The sequence below is a fragment of the Rhinoraja longicauda genome, chromosome 12, assembly GCF_053455715.1.
Source record: "Rhinoraja longicauda isolate Sanriku21f chromosome 12, sRhiLon1.1, whole genome shotgun sequence".
Classification (NCBI taxonomy): Eukaryota; Metazoa; Chordata; class Chondrichthyes; order Rajiformes; family Arhynchobatidae; genus Rhinoraja; species Rhinoraja longicauda.
In genome coordinates, this window is record NC_135964.1 from 32,605,290 (window position 1) to 32,620,825 (window position 15,536).

Genomic DNA, 15,536 nt, shown 5'->3' on the forward strand with positions numbered 1-15,536 from the left:
ATCACATTGAATGGCAGTGCTGGCTCAAAGGGCCGAATGGCCTACTCCTGCACCTATTGTCTATGTATCAATGTATCTACGTAAAACATTTTACAAATCAGAAATCTGCCCCTGCAGAACCCTGTTAATCAAGTTTAACTTTTAAAGTAATAACATTTTAAATATGAAGATTTCAATGGAACTGGTTTTCAATTATTGAGTGACAGCTCAATTATTGAGTAACCATCTCACATTGTGTTATAGGTGAACACAGGCACCGGGGTGGGGGGGGGTCACATGAGGTACAGGGAAGGGGAAGTGTAGGGGAGAAAGGGGAAAGTCAGGGTTATTATTAGAGGATACCTAAAATTGCAGAAATCAATGTTCATAACATTGGGTTGTAAGCTAACCAAGCGAAATACGAAATATTCCTCCAGTTTGCGTGCGGCCTAATTCTGGCAATGGAGGAGGCCGAGAAGTGAAAGATCCTTATGGAAATGGGAAGGGGAGTTAAAAAGGTTAGCAACCTGGAGATCCAGTAGGCCTTGGCAGACCGAGTGCAAGTGTTCGTAGTGTTGAGTTAATATTTGATAAGATTAAGAAGACAAATTTTAAAATAATTTGAAATATCCTAAAGCATTTCAGTGGGGGAAACAGATTAGCTTTCAAATGATAAGATATATTGAACTATTTACTAAAAAGCCAGTAATTCTTCCTGTACCACAGATAATTGTGTGAATCAGTATTGTTGATAGGTTTCGTCTCAGAGCCAATTATAGATCAGCCACGACAGGTTTGAGAAAGTGACGGTTTTTGTATTAAAATTACTTTAATTTATTTTCCTCGGAACAGTTGCAGAGCTTTCAGGACAATTATTGAGTGGCAGAGTTCCAAACACAATTAAAGTTTTCCAGAATAATACATCACCAGCTATTTACTGAAAATTCCTCAGGAGGGAGGCGTAATGCACCTAGGTAAAGCGAGGCAAACAAATTGGAAGCCTCAAGAGAAATGGCAACATTAACTTTACCTGTATTAAACTTTAAAATGTTCATATAACATAATAGATGAAGACAGTATAATGGGAAGTGTTAGAAGAAATGCATCATATCTATTGTCTATATCCGCTCATGCTTCTGAGTATTTTCAGTCTGAAGGGTCTCGACCCGAAACGTTACCCATTCCTTCTCTCCAGAGATGTTGCCTGACCTGCTGAATTGCTCCAGCATTTTGTGATACCTTCAGCAAACAATGGTCTCTTTCACCATAGCTTGCAATGGTGCCTACAGCAAGTAACTCTGCCCATAGTATTTAAACCTAGATCTTCAGAGATTAAACCTAGATTGGAATCTGCAATCAAATTCATTACTTCTGGCCTTGCTTGACAAATGCAATGATTTGATTCAATCTCCGAGTATTTTTGCACAAGGATCTTTATTCAAGACACGTCACAAACACTACACAATGTCTATACTGAACTTACAATTTTACCATTTTAGACTGGTTCAACGTTCCCCACCATTGCTCAACAGCAGATTCAAAGACAGAGCTTATTAAGGATAACCAGGGTGTCCTTCTTAAGGATAACCAGGGTGAGAACATGGATAGGCATACATTAAGGCCTTGGCATAATGTCCACATCAAAAAAAAAAGAATAAATAAAAATATGCACCTTTGATCGGCAGTTATTATTTCAGCAAGGTTGTTCATTAGAACATGGAACAGGATAGCACAAGAACAGACCCTTCAGCCCACAACGCCTGTGCAGAACATCCTAACACACCGCAACTTCGGAAGTGAGTGAATGCAAGACAAACAGACCTTGTTCTGAATAAGGATTTGGATGAAGGAGTGGTGATACTTTTCCAAGACAAGAAGATGGTGGTGTTCTTCTGGCCCGCTACCCTTGCGAGTCTAGATGAGTCTCTGGACAAGAGACCACATCAACCCTCCACTCCACTCCAATCTGATGATGGCGGTGCCTCAATAGACAATAGGTGCAGGATGAGGCCATTCGGCCCTTCGAGCCAGCACTGCCATTCACAAGGAGCCACAGATGCTGGGAAGGGGGGATGGGGAGGGAGAGGGGGGATGGGGAGGGAGAGGGGGGAGGAGAGAGGGAGGTGGGAGAGGGGGGGGGGGGGGGGGAGAGGGTGCTGCACCAATGCAGGAGAGGTTTGGGCCCGCTTGGTCTATATCAGACAAACTTTTTATTGTTTGTATCAGAACTGGCCAGATCTGATGAAAGATTATGAACTTATTGAAGAGATTACCAGGGTCGTGGTGAATATCCTTTTATTCTCTGGCCACAGGCAAGGTCCCAGAGAACTCAAGTACGGCCAATGTTACTCCTTTGTTTAAGAAGAGAGGTTGGGCTACTAATGGATCAGAAAATAATAAATCAGCAAACTTCACATTAGTGGTAAGGAAGCTTTTGGAGGATTCTTTGGGATAGGATTACTCGCATTTGGATGTTAATTGCAGGACTCTTACAGCATTGATATACTTAGGGTTCAAGTCCATAAAACAAGGCAAATGTTATGCTTGCCTTCATCGGTTGGGGCATAGACTAAAAGAGTCAATGTCACATAGCAGCTTAATAAAACTTAGGTCAGGTCACATTTGTGTGCAGTTCTGGTCGTCGCATTAGAGGAAGGATGTGGAGGGTTTGGAGAGGGTGCAGAAGAGTTACTAGGATGTGCCTAGATTAGTGGGTATTAGCTGTAAAGAGAGGTTGGATGAATTTCAATTGTTTTCTCTGTAGTGGAAAATGCTGAGGGGAGACCTGATTGAACTATATAAAACTAGACCAAGTGGACCCATTGGGCCCAAACCTCTCCTGCATTGGTGCAGCACCCTGTCCTCCCCCCTCCCCTCTCTCCTCAACCCTCTCTCCCACTCCCCCCACCCCCTCCCCTCCCACACTCCTTCCCCTCCTACCCTCCCCCAGTTCCCCTCCCCCCCACTCCATCCCCCTTATCCTCCACCCCTCTCCCTCCCCCCCTCCCTCTCTCTCCCCTCGGAGATAGATTTAAACTTTAAAATGTGAATAACTTAAAAAATATAACACCAATTTCAATAAAACTACTTGCATTATCACTAAAGTGATGATGGTGAGTAAGGTGGGCCTAAAATTGCCGAGCTATCGTGTACCGTTTTGGCTGAAGTTCGATCACAAACAAACAAACAAACGAGTTTTAGTATATAGATTATGAGAAGCATAGATAGGGTACACAGTCAGAACCGTTATCCTTTATGAAATATCAAAGACGAGAGGACATAGCTTTAAGTGAGGGTGGGGGGGGGGTTAAAGATGTGTGAGGGCTTTTTTTACACACAGGGAATGGTAGGTACTGAAGAAATGGAGACACAAGGAGCTGCAAATGTTGGAACTTTGTGTTCTGTGCAAGGTTCGAGCATTTGCAGTTCCTTGTGTCTCCATTTCTTCAAGGACCTTTGGAGCACAGCCTTGATTTCGTTTTTTAACGTTAAGTAATCTCCCAGCGTAGGCAATGGAGTGCCGTCTCTTTAAGCAAACATACTCAGCCTAATGTAACCGACTGAGAACGACGAGGAGTTCATGTCGGGGCATGATGAGGGTATGTTGCCCGGGAAAGGAACTAATGCTGGTTATTTGCCACACCAAATTGTTACAGTAAGCTATGTGCCATAAAGGATCCTCCATTCCATTTATCAGTAAGTGCGATGTTCTAGGTCTACAAGACTGTCATCGCAAATTTTAATAACAACTGTAAATTGTAAACCAATAAATCCAGGATAAAGATTAACAGGAAATACGCAATAAACTCCTGCACTTTTTGCAGGCTCAGTTTCGACTTTATATATCATGTCCAAAAACAAATGATTTAGTCAGATCCTCCAAATCAAGAATACGACCGGTACAGCTCATTCGACATGGTAAACAAAGCCATTGCAACATTAGCGGCGCATAAAGCAGTAAAGGCTGCTTGTCCAGTGTGACGCTCCCCAAAAACACGGGGCTGCAGTTGAAAGGTCACCGCAAACTAGATATCCCAGCAAATTGTCGTCATAACCGTCCCGTCGAACGTTATGTTTTACTAGGCGGGCGAAAGAAAAGAGAGAAGCCGCATTACCGGCGCTTCCTGGGCAGAAAGAACGCAACCGTCCACCGTCCACCTCCCGCCGCCGCCGCCGCCGCTCCCGGCCTACGTTCCACCAGGGTGCGGCGCGCTCGCCGACCCAATCTCGCGTCGATTCATCCATCGCTCGGCGCTCCCCGCCGGTCTGCGGTGCCTGGCGGTGTCTGGTCGCTGCACTGATAACCCCCCAGGCCGCTCTCTCAACGGTATCAGTGTCTCTGGTTTCATCATAGAGACCCCATTGCCCTCTAGGAAGGAACTGCAGATGCTGGTTTATACCGAAGATAGACACAAAAAGCTGGAGTAACTCAGCGGGTCAGGCACCATCTCTGGAGAAAAGGAATGGGCGGCGTTTCGAGTCGAGACCCTTCAGACTGAGTGAGAGTCTGGGGAGAGGGAAACTAGAGAAGGCCCAGGAACAGGCCATTTGGCCCGATGTGTCCGTGCAAGCCAAGGATAGACTTGAAGCTGTTGCCTATGCCCATCCCTTGGGGTACAGCTTTAAAATGGTCATTCTTCAATGTGATGAATACCCCAAGATACATCTTTTCCTACATTGAATGTACTGAAGGAATAGCACATCATATTCCACTTAGGTAGCTTATAATGTAACCGTATGAAGGTTGAATTCCAACTTGGGTCACACCCCACCCCGATTTTCCCCTCTTCCTGTGCCCCAATTTGGATGCGCACCCATTTCTCCCAATATCCAGTCCTTTCCCCTTCCACCTATATCTGTCCCTCTGGCCTGACATTTCAGTTGAGTCTTCCCTCCTTGTTGGACACCTTTAGACATTTTATCTCTATCCTTACTCCACCAATTTGCCAATCAACCCCTCCCCTTTATCCACCAGTCACTTGCCAGGTTTTTATCCCGTCCCCCTCACCTCATCTCTACCTTTCTCCCCCCACCTAGAATCTCTCTGAAGAAGGATCCCAACCCAAAATATTGCCTATCCATATTCTCCAAAGTGAGTTACTCACTTTGAAAAGTACTTTGGGTTGTTTCGTAAACCAAAGCATCTGTGGCTCCTTGTGTCCCTTGTATACTGTCCTGTCAATTATTATGCATTCCCTCACGTTGTTTTACCTTTCCAAATACCTGATCTTGTCTAGATTGAATTCAATGCACTAACCAGTCCGTTGATATCTTCCTCCAGCCTAGCTTAATGATTAACATCAGTCACACTGCCGATTTAGGTATCATTAACAAACCTTTTAATTTGAACACCTACATTAGAGTTTATATTATTTATACATGTCAAGGAAAACAAGAGTTCTAGAACTGCGCCCCATATAAACACCATGCCTGGAGCCTAACAGCAACTAAACTCTTTACTATTTCCTGCAAGACTTAACCCAAGGTCCCTCTTTTCATTAACAATGTTTAACACCCTAGCATTTACTAAATATGTGCTATTCGTATGTGAGTTGCGAAAATGCAAAATTTCCATGTCCTTCTCTTTGGTTAATACAGACAAAAAGTATTAATTTAGGACCTTGCTCACATCCCCTTCCTCCATATATAGGTTAAACCTTTGATCTCTTTTTCTTGCTCCTGACTTACTTACAGAATGTCTTGCCATTCGCCTTCATCATATTTACCAAAAAAGATTTAATAGCATCTTATAGCTCTCCTTATTTCTTTCTCAAATTATACATATATTGAACAGTACAGCGCAGGAAAAGGCTATTCGGCCTACAATGTCTGTGCTGAACGTAATGACGTTCATCCTCTTAAATACCACTATCGTATCTGCCTTCCATGACAGCAGTTCCAGGCACCCACCACTTTTTGTTAAAACCTTGCCCCACACATCTACTTTAAACTTTACCACCCTCACCTTAAACCTATACCCTCTAGTCTTTGGCACAATGACATTAGTATACTGTGAATGCTATTATTTTAATCCCTGACTTTTACCATCTACAATAACATTACTCATATCATAACCTGAGGAAAGACGTTCTTGCCTTAGAGGGTGTACAGAGAAGGTTCACCAGATTAATCCCTGGGATGGCGGGACTTGCATATGAGGAAAGACTGGATAGACTGGGCTTGTACTCGCTGGAATTTAGAAGACTGAGGGGGGATCTTATAGAAACATATAAAATTCTTAAGGGGTTGGAGAGGCTAGATGCGGGAAGATTGTTCCCGATGTTGGGGGAGTCCAGAACCAGGGGTCACAGCTTAAGGATAAGGGGGAAGTCTTTTAGGACCGAGATGAGAAAACATTTCTTCACACAGAGAGTGGTGAGTCTGTGAAATTCTCTGCCACAGAAGGTAGTTGAGGCCAGTTCATTGGCTATATTTAAGAGGGAGTTAGATGTGGCCCTTTTTGCTAAAGGGATCAGAGGGTATGGAGAGAAGGCAGGTACAGGCTACTGAGCTGGATGATCAGCCATGATCATATTGAATGGCGGCGCAGGCTCGAAGGGCTGAATGGCCTACTCCTGCACCTATTTTCTATGTTTCTATCTAAAATATGGGAAAAGTAATTTGGGTTCCTTAAGTAACAAGGCTGTAGCTAAATGGAGGCCTTTAATTTTTGACAGTAGATCAAGCTATTCCAAGTTTGAAATACACATTGCTATCTCCTTAAAATAGAAAATGGTTAGGTATGTTCTTGGCATCAAAAATGGGTCAATGCACATCTAATTAGTTCTTGTTAGGTGAACAACAGCAGGACTACAGTAGATTAAAAGTGCTTTTAATTTTGGCTTCATCAACATTTAAATCACCAGATAAATCAAAACTTAATTTGAGATAATGTGGTTATTTGATAGCAGCCAAAGACATAATTTTAAATCCAATCATGTCAGTTGAGTTTAAATTCAAGTAATTAATATACAAAATTTTAAATAAACTGCTGATAGTACATATCGAACTCCTAGATAGATCCCCCCATCTGATTCACGAATGTCCTTCAGGGAAGAAAACCTGTCAGCCTCACCTTGTGTGGACTCTATGTAGCTCCAGACCCGCTAATGTGGTTGACTTTCAATTGCTTCCCCAGTTCAGGGACAGAGGGGTGGACCAAAAGTGCCAGCATTGTCCATGTCTTATGACCAAATAAGGACGAAAAACTTAAGGTAGATTTATGTAGTGAAAATGCCAACAATCAATGTGAACAATTGTATGATATTTTGTGCAATGTACTAACAAGTATGTACCGTAAATCCAAGATAATAATGAAAATGAAAAACATTTGCAAAAATTATAATCAATTCTTACGCTACTTGGTAGCACATGCAAATGAGTTGGAGTCACATCACATTAATCAGCAAAACAGAATGAATCAAAATGGGTGGTGAAATCACTCAAGTTTAATAAACTTCGCCCTGTTCACAATGTGGCAATTCCTACAGTAATTCAGAATGTCTGAACACTAGCAAGCAATTAAATGCTTTATTTTAAGTGTAACAGTCTTGGAGATACAAAGTAGTCCAAAAACATTTTGGAGGAGATACAAGGAACTGCAGATGCGGGTTTACAAAAAATAAGGTGCCGAAGTAATTCAGCGGGTCAGGCAGCATCTCTGAAGAACATGGATAGGTGATGTTTCGTGTCGGGATTCTTCTTCAGACTGAAGAAAGGTCACAACCCAAAACGTCATCTAGCTATGTTCTCTGGAGATGCTGCCAGACCTGCTGAGTTACTCCAGCAATTTGCCTCATTTTTTACTCTAAAAGTTTAACTGTACAGACTGTTAGAGCAGCAGACAACCTATTCCACGCTGTAACAGTGAGACAGTTATTATGGCACCCTCTAAATTGATCGAAGTGAAATCTTTAAATATGCAACAAATACTTTTAGACAAAATTTCACAAGAGATTGAGGAGCAGCATAAACATTAAAATGGTTGACAAAATAAAGCATATTAGTTTACATCTTTTAATGAAATAAGCCCAATAAAATCTGCTTCATCAAGCCAAAAAGTTCATGTTTTACAGAGCACAACCAAACCTTGTGGCTTTAGCAATTAAATGAGAAAATATGTTAATTTATACAGACCCTTCGCCTCATTCCTAGCTCCACCCTGCAGCCAATTAAGTAATCTTTAAGTAACAGCAAACATTTAAAAAAATAAAATCAAAGGGATAATTAAAAATACAACAGTGTAGAAACATTAATAGGGAACTCCAATACTTGCTACTTGGCAGTGAAGGGTCTTCATCACCTCTGTAAACAAATGGTCACTACGGATGTCAAGTGTGAAGCCAATAAGTCAAAGCTTTGTGGGAGAGGCGATCAGTATGCAGGTTATGAACGGTTCACTCTTTTCATTGTAACAATTCACATTTAACTGCCCTTCAAAAGTACTTTGTTGGCTGTAAATTGCTTTGAGATATTCAGACTGCAAAAGGCTTGTATAAATGCAGGTCCATTCATAGCATCTGTCAATAATTTCTCAGGATGCAGCTAGTATTTATATTAAAAAAAGGGAAATATTGATTTTTGGATGATGGAATGTAATCGAGTTGAACTTTGTCCCAACTCCTAACCAAATTAAATATACCGGCAGTCTCCGAGTTACACAAGGGTTCCGTTCCCGAGAACTATCCAGAAATCAATGTCTTCATAATTCAGAAATGTCCATTTTCGATAACTCCCCATATTGTATTGCACTACATACAAGTCTTTAATTAAATAATCACCCTATATGTTCCATATTTTCAAGCTAGTAATAATAAAATGTTTCATGATATTGACATTACTTAATACAGTATATAGAAACATAGAAAATAGGTGCAGGAGTAGGCCATTCGGCCCTTCGAGCCAGCTCAGTAACCTGTACCTGCCTTCTCTCCATACCCCCTGATCCCTTTAGCCATAATTAAACACATGGATTAATTATGTTTAATTGATCTACATTGAGTCATTTGTGAATATTATGACACATTTTATTATCACGAGCTTGAAAAGTGCTTTAAAAATGTATGAGAGAATTTGCGTATAGTCAGAGTTTCACAAGTCAGGCAATTCATAACCTGGGGTGCCCCTGTAAATTACAAGTAGTAATGAGGAAAACAAGATGCATCAGGAAATGGAAACCAGAAAATATTGGGCATATCTGTGGCGATTAAATTAATATTTCAGTTTAATGAGGAGGTGATGCCTTCCAGGGTGAGGTGAAGAATAAAAGGAAAATAAATCCCATTTTCTGCTGCACTGGGTTGGAATTACATAAAATATGAACAGACCAAAAGCTCAAGTAGCCTTGGCGAAGTCATCAACTCAAAATGTTGGCTTGGTTTGTCCACCATGTTCCTGCAACTTCTCTCGCTGTCCGGGGACTATGTATAAACACAGCGAAGGTATCACAAAATGCCGGAGTAACTCAGCAGGTCAGGCAGCATCTAGGAGAGAAGGAATGGGTGACGTTCCGGTTCAAGACCCTTCTAAAGACCGAAGGGTCTCGACCCGAAACGTCACCCATTCCTTCTCTCCTAAATGCTGCCAGACCTGCTGAGTTACTCCAGCATTTTGTGATACCTTCGATTTGTACCAGCACCTGCAGTTATTTTCCTATAAACACAGCTGTAATTTCTACATGGTGAAATCAAAATGTATAAAAATACCCTTTAATAAAATCTGACTATGTGCACTTTAACCACATGTGATTTTTTTCTATTACAAATCTCAAATTGTGGAGTACAGAAGCAAATAAATAAATAAAATCTTTGTCCCGAACATTATGGAGGGCACTGTATATCAATGGATGAGGGGACTGAGCGTAGCATGTCTAAGTTTGCTGATGAAATGAAAATGGATGTGATTGTAGGTTATGAGGAAGATACAAAGCCTCACCGGCGGTCTTCTCATCCGAAGGTCATCCAGTTGTGGGATGGTTCCTCTCCAATGACTGGAGCACAGGAGTCTGACAGTGAAATACTGAGGGGTTGTCGTCCAACAGCAGGTGCCTTCACAAGACGAGAAATCTGCCGCTCGGAGTGAACCTTCTTTTATGAGCCTTGTGTCTGAGTCAATGTTTATCGTTCAAATCATTTTCATTTTCAACGTCCGCAGGCTTTGTTCACATATTCTGCCTGTATAACAATGAGTATTGATCAAATCTCTCTACACCTTGAGCTTACGAAAGCCGCTTCGTAAAATAAAAGATATTTCCAACTGAATAGGTACAACAGTGAGGAGTTTTCCGGGTTGTTTCTAACCGATCTGATACATGGGGAAATATCCCACACGGCAATTACCTTTAAGGCGGACACTGCAGCCGCGTTGAACTGCGGCACGGCAACTTACCGGAGTAAAGTGCACGATGCAGTCCGAGAAGTGCCAGGTGAGGAGCGCCTGGTCGAGTGGCGGCCGCCGCTGCCCGAAATACAGCGACAGCGCGTCAGCCAGCACCAGCTGAGCAACAGCGAACACAGCGCTGCCGGGCTCAGCAACGGCTCCTGTTCGCCCATCCCTGCCGAATGCACAATTTCCCCGCCCTCCCAAATCACATCAGCGACGATAATCGCCGGGCGGAACATGCAATATGAATATCACAGCTATGATCAACAGCTTGGTTTTCACCGAGCTACTCCTCCTCTTCAGCAACCTCGCGGTAGTGCTGGAAACATTTCTTCAGTGAATTCATTCACTATGCCGATAGTTGGGTTTTGGTAATTCACGCGGTGAAATGGCTTCTGCTTGACACCAAGATTTCTTCCGATCTCTTCTCCCAGCAACAGAAAGAAGGGATCATTCATCAGACGAAAGGATCTGAAACAGCGGGTATCACCAATGCTCAAACCCCGCTGTGTGGCTCGCCCGCTGTTGCAGGCGCTCGGTGGCCAATCGCCAGACAACCGCGTCTTTGCATCTCCCCGCCCCGGCGGCGAGACACGGGGTTGCAGCTTCTATTAGTCACGCCCTCTGGTCTCGGTGACATATTCTCGCCTCCCCTGCTTTCTTTTGATGAATAGATACAGCGTGGAAACAGATATTTCGGATTAACCGAGTCCACGCCGACCATCGATCACACTAGTTTTATGTTATTTCACTTTCGCATCCACTCCTTACACAGTAGGGACAATTTACAGAGATCAATTAACCTGCACGCTCTGGGGACATGAGGAAACCGCAGACTCGGAGAAAAATACATGGAGAATGTGCAAACTCCGGACAGACACCGAGCACCGGTATCTCTGGCGGGTGGTCGCTGCCTGGAGGCATGTTGTGGGATCTCTAGCTGCAGAAGCTGGTCGGCAGCAAAGGCGGAGACTGACGCCACCTGCTCCGGTAGTACAGGAGCAGACCCGCCACCTGGCGGCAGCTGTTGGTCGTTCAGCCGCGGGTACGCCACCTGGCCGCGGTCACCGGTAGCACAGGCGCGCTCTAACGCCCCCTGACGGCAGCCGCCAGGAGCTGCGGCGGTGGAACATTCTCTCGTTTCCTGGGTGGCGGGTGGAGCTGAGCAGCGCGATGGCCGACAGCAGCGCCGCCGAGAATCACCGCATTAAGAGCTTCAAGAACAAGGGCCGCGATGTGGAGGTGAGCAGCCCCGGGTGAGGGTGAAGGCGGGGCCGCGGCCTGCAGATGTCGCTGGGCCGGCGAGGCCTGAGGCCTTCAGCGGGCTGGGCGCCTGCCTGTGAGCCCCGGCCGCAGCCGCCAGGGAGCGGACGGGGGCGGGGGGCGGACAGGCCGCAACGCACCGCAGCAGCAGGTCGGCGCACGGCCGGCTGATTGGACTTAAGTGCGGCCGCCGGCGGCTGACGGAAGCGGGAGTCGGGCCCGGGCGGACCGCGCTCATGCAGGGGGCGGGGGCACCCGGGAACCGCTGACAGTCCCGCGGCCCCTGATCAAGGCCCCGACCCCTCCCATCCACAACCCCGACCCCTCCCATCCACAACCCCGACCCCTCCCATCCACAACCCCGACCCCTCCCCATCCACAACCCCGACCCCTCCCCATCCACAACCCCGACCCCTCCCCATCCACAACCCCGACCCCTCCCATCCACAACCCCGACCCCTCCCCATCCACAACCCCGACCCCTCCCCATCCACAACCCCGACCCCTCCCCATCCACAACCCCGACCCCTCCCCATCCACAACCCCGACCCCTCCAGCACCCCCCTTCTCCACCCACAACCCCTCCCACTCCAACACCCCTCCCTCTCCACCCACAACCCCTCGCCCCCACACACAATCCCTCGCCCCCACCAACCCCCACACTCACAACCCCTCGCCCCCACCAACCCCCACACACACAACCCCTCGCCCTCACACAATCCCGCCCCCCAATACCCCATCCAATCTCTCTACCCCCACCCACCCCATTCAGCTACACGCCCAACAACCTTAACCCTCCCTCCCCCCCACTCCATCCGGTTCCTCCACCCCCAATGTACCACCCCCTCCCCACATTCCCCTAGTTCCCTCCCTCCCTCCCTCCCTCCCTCCCTCCCTCCCCGTTTCCCCTCCCCTGCCTGGTATAACCTTCTCTGTCCTGATTCCCCCAAATTCTCCCCTCCCCAATTCTCCCCTTCCCCCCCAATTCTCCCCTCCCCCCAATTCTCCCTCCCTCAATTCTCCCTTCCCCCCAATTCTCCCCTCCGCCCCCAATTCTCCCCTCCCCCCCAATTCTCCCCTCCCCCCAATTCTACCCTCCCCCCAATTCTACCCTCCCCCCAATTCTCCCCTTCCCCCAATTCTCCCCTCCCCCCAATTCTCCCCTCCCCCAATTCTCCCCTCCCCCAATTCTCCCCTCCCCCAATTTCCCCCCTCCCCCAATTTCCCCACCTCCCCCAAATTCCCCCCTCCCCCCAAAATCCCCCCTCCCCCCCAATTCCCCCCTCCCCCAATTACCCCCTCCCCCAATTACCCCTCACCCCGTTTCCCGACCCTCACCCCGTTTCCCCCCTCACCCCGTTTCCCCCCCTCACCCCGTTTCCCCCCCCTCACCCCGTTTTCCCCATCTCACCCTGTTTCCCCCATTTAACCCCCCTCCCCCTGTTTCCCCCCATTTCTCCGTCCTCCCCTTTCCACCCTCCCCTATTTCCTCCTCCTATTAGTCCCTTCCCTACACAGTTTCCCCTGTTTCCTCCTCACCCTGTTTCCTTCATCTCGTCTGGGCCCCCACTTCCCATCTCCCCCTGATTACCCCTCATACCCTCTTCCCCTCAGTATCCCCATCTTCCCCTCTATTTCCCCTTCCCCCCGTTTACCCTTCCCCATTTCCTCCTTCGCCTCATTTAAGCCTTCCTCCCCTCCATTTCCCCTCTCCCCATCTCCCCCATTTCACCTCCCCCTGTCTTCCAGTTATCCCCTTCCCCGTTTTCCCCCTCCCCCCTGTTTCTCCCACCCGTCCCCCCATCTCCCCCTCTTGCCCCGTTCCCCTTGCCCTGTTCCCCTAGCCCCGTTCCCCTTGCCCCGTTCCCCTTGCCCTGTTCCCCCTGCTTTCCTCACCCCTCACTGCTTTCCCTTGCCCCCAATTTCCCCCTCCCCTCTCTCCCCCATTCCATACTTCCCCTATCCCTCTACGCCCCCTTACTGCTTTCCCCTGCCCCCTCTCGTCCCCATGCCCCCCTCTCGTCCCCATGCCCCCCCTCTCGTCCCCCCGCCCCCCCTCTCGTCCCCCCGCCCCCCTTCTCGCCCCCCCCTCTCCTCCCCCGGCCCCCCTCTCCTCCCCCCGCCCCCCTCTCCTCCCCCCGCCCCCCTCTCCTCCCCCCGCCCCCCTCTCCTCCCCCCGCCCCCCTCTCCTCCCCCCGCCCCCCTCTCCTCCCCCCGCCCCCCCTCTCCTCCCCCCGCCCCCCTCTCCTCCCCCCGCCCCCTCTCCTCCCCCCGCCCCCCTCTCCTCCCCCCGCCCCCCTCTCCTCCCCCCGCTCCCTTTCCTCCCCCCGCCCGCTCTCCTCCCCCTCCCCTCCCCCCGCCCCCCTCCCCTCCCCCCGCCCCCCTCCCCTCCCCCCGCCCCCCTCCCCTCCCCCCGCCCCCTCCCCTCCCCCCGCCCCCCCCCCCGCCCCCCTCCCCGCCCCTCCCCCCGCCCCCCTCTCCTCCCCCCGCCCCCCTCTCCTCCCCCCGCCCCCCTCTCCTCCCCCCGCCCCCCTCTCCTCCCCCCGCTCCCTTTCCTCCCCCCTCCCGCTCTCCTCCCCCCTCCCCTCCCCCCGCCCCCCTCCCCCCCCCCGCCCCCCTCCCCCCCCCCGCCCCCCTCCCCCCCCCGCCCCCCTCCCCTCCCCCCGCCCCCCTCCCCTCCCCCCGCCCCCCTCCCCTCCCCCCGCCCCCCTCCCCTCCCCCCCCGCCCCCCTCCCCTCCCCCCCCCGCCCCCCTCCCCTCCCCCCCCGCCCCCCTCCCCGCCCCCGCCCCCCTCCCCTCCCCCCGCCCCCCTCCCCTCCCCCCGCCCCCCTCCCCTCCCCTCCCCCCGCCCCCCTCCCCTCCCCCCGCCCCCCTCTCCTCCCCCCGCCCCCCTCCCCGCCCCTCCCCCCGCCCCCCTCCCCTCCCCCCGCCCCCCTCCCCTCCCCCCGCCCCCCTCCCCTCCCCCCGCCCCCCTCTCCTCCCCCCGCCCCCCTCTCCTCCCCCCGCCCCCCTCTCCTCCCCCCGCCCCCCCCCCGCCCCCCTCTCCCCTCTCCTCCCCCCGCCCCCCTCTCCCCTCTCCTCCCCCCGCCCCCCTCTCCTCCCCCCGCCCCCCTCTCCTCCCCCCGCCCCCCTCTCCTCCCCCCGCCCCCCTCTCCTCCCCCCGCCCCCCTCTCCTCCCCCCGCCCCCCTCTCCTCCCCGCCCCCCTCTCCTCCCCCGCCCCCCTCTCCTCCCCCGCCCCCCTCTCCTCCCCCGCCCCCTCTCCTCCCCCGCCCCCCTCTCCTCCCCCCGCCCCCCTCTCCTCCCCCCGCCCCCCTCTCCTCCCCCCGCCCCCCTCTCCTCCCCCCCGCCCCCCTCTCCTCCCCCCCGCCCCCCTCTCCTCCCCCCCGCCCCCCTCTCCTCCCCCCCGCCCCCCTCTCCTCCCCCCCGCCCCCCTCTCCTCCCCCCCGCCCCCCTCTCCTCCCCCCCGCCCCCCTCTCCTCCCCCCCGCCCCCCTCTCCTCCCCCCCGCCCCCCTCTCCTCCCCCCCGCCCCCCTCTCCTCCCCCCCGCCCCCCTCTCCTCCCCCCCGCCCCCCTCTCCTCCCCCCGCCCCCCTCTCCTCCCCCCGCCCCCCTCTCCTCCCCCCCGCCCCCCTCTCCTCCCCCCCGCCCCCCTCTCCTCCCCCCGCCCCCCTCTCCTCCCCCCCGCCCCCCTCTCCTCCCCCCCGCCCCCCTCTCCTCCCCCCGCCCCCCTCTCCTCCCCCCCGCCCCCCTCTCCTCCCCCCCGCCCCCCTCTCCTCCCCCCGCCCCCCTCTCCTCCCCCCGCCCCCCTCTCCTCCCCCCCGCCCCCCTCTCCTCCCCCCCGCCCCCCTCTCCTCCCCCCCGCCCCCCTCTCCTCCTCCTCTCCTCCCCCCTTCTCCTCTCTCCTCCCCCTCCCC

General features: G+C 51.4%; 2 protein-coding genes across 6 annotated transcripts in view; one reads left to right on the forward strand and one right to left on the reverse strand.

Annotated features, from left to right (window-relative positions):
- Positions 1 to 11,553, reverse strand: part of LOC144598880 (RCC1 and BTB domain-containing protein 1-like) — a 51,139-nt gene extending 39,586 nt beyond the window's left edge. For 3 of the 5 annotated variants that reach the window (XR_013547919.1, XM_078409432.1, XM_078409428.1), the window contains exon 1: positions 4,095 to 4,170. The gene's annotated coding sequence lies outside the window, so the exon portion shown is untranslated. Of the gene's footprint in view, positions 1 to 4,094; positions 4,171 to 9,912 lie in introns of those variants that run through there. The other 2 variants (XM_078409431.1, XM_078409429.1) reach the window with 2 other exon arrangements.
- kpna3 (karyopherin alpha 3 (importin alpha 4)) overlaps positions 10,999 to 15,536 on the forward strand; it is a 70,219-nt gene continuing 65,681 nt past the window's right edge. Inside the window, exon 1 of the mRNA XM_078409433.1 lies at positions 10,999 to 11,601. Within this exon, the coding sequence (XP_078265559.1) occupies positions 11,533 to 11,601 (69 nt within the window). The 5' untranslated portion in view covers positions 10,999 to 11,532. The remainder of the gene's footprint in view (positions 11,602 to 15,536) is intronic.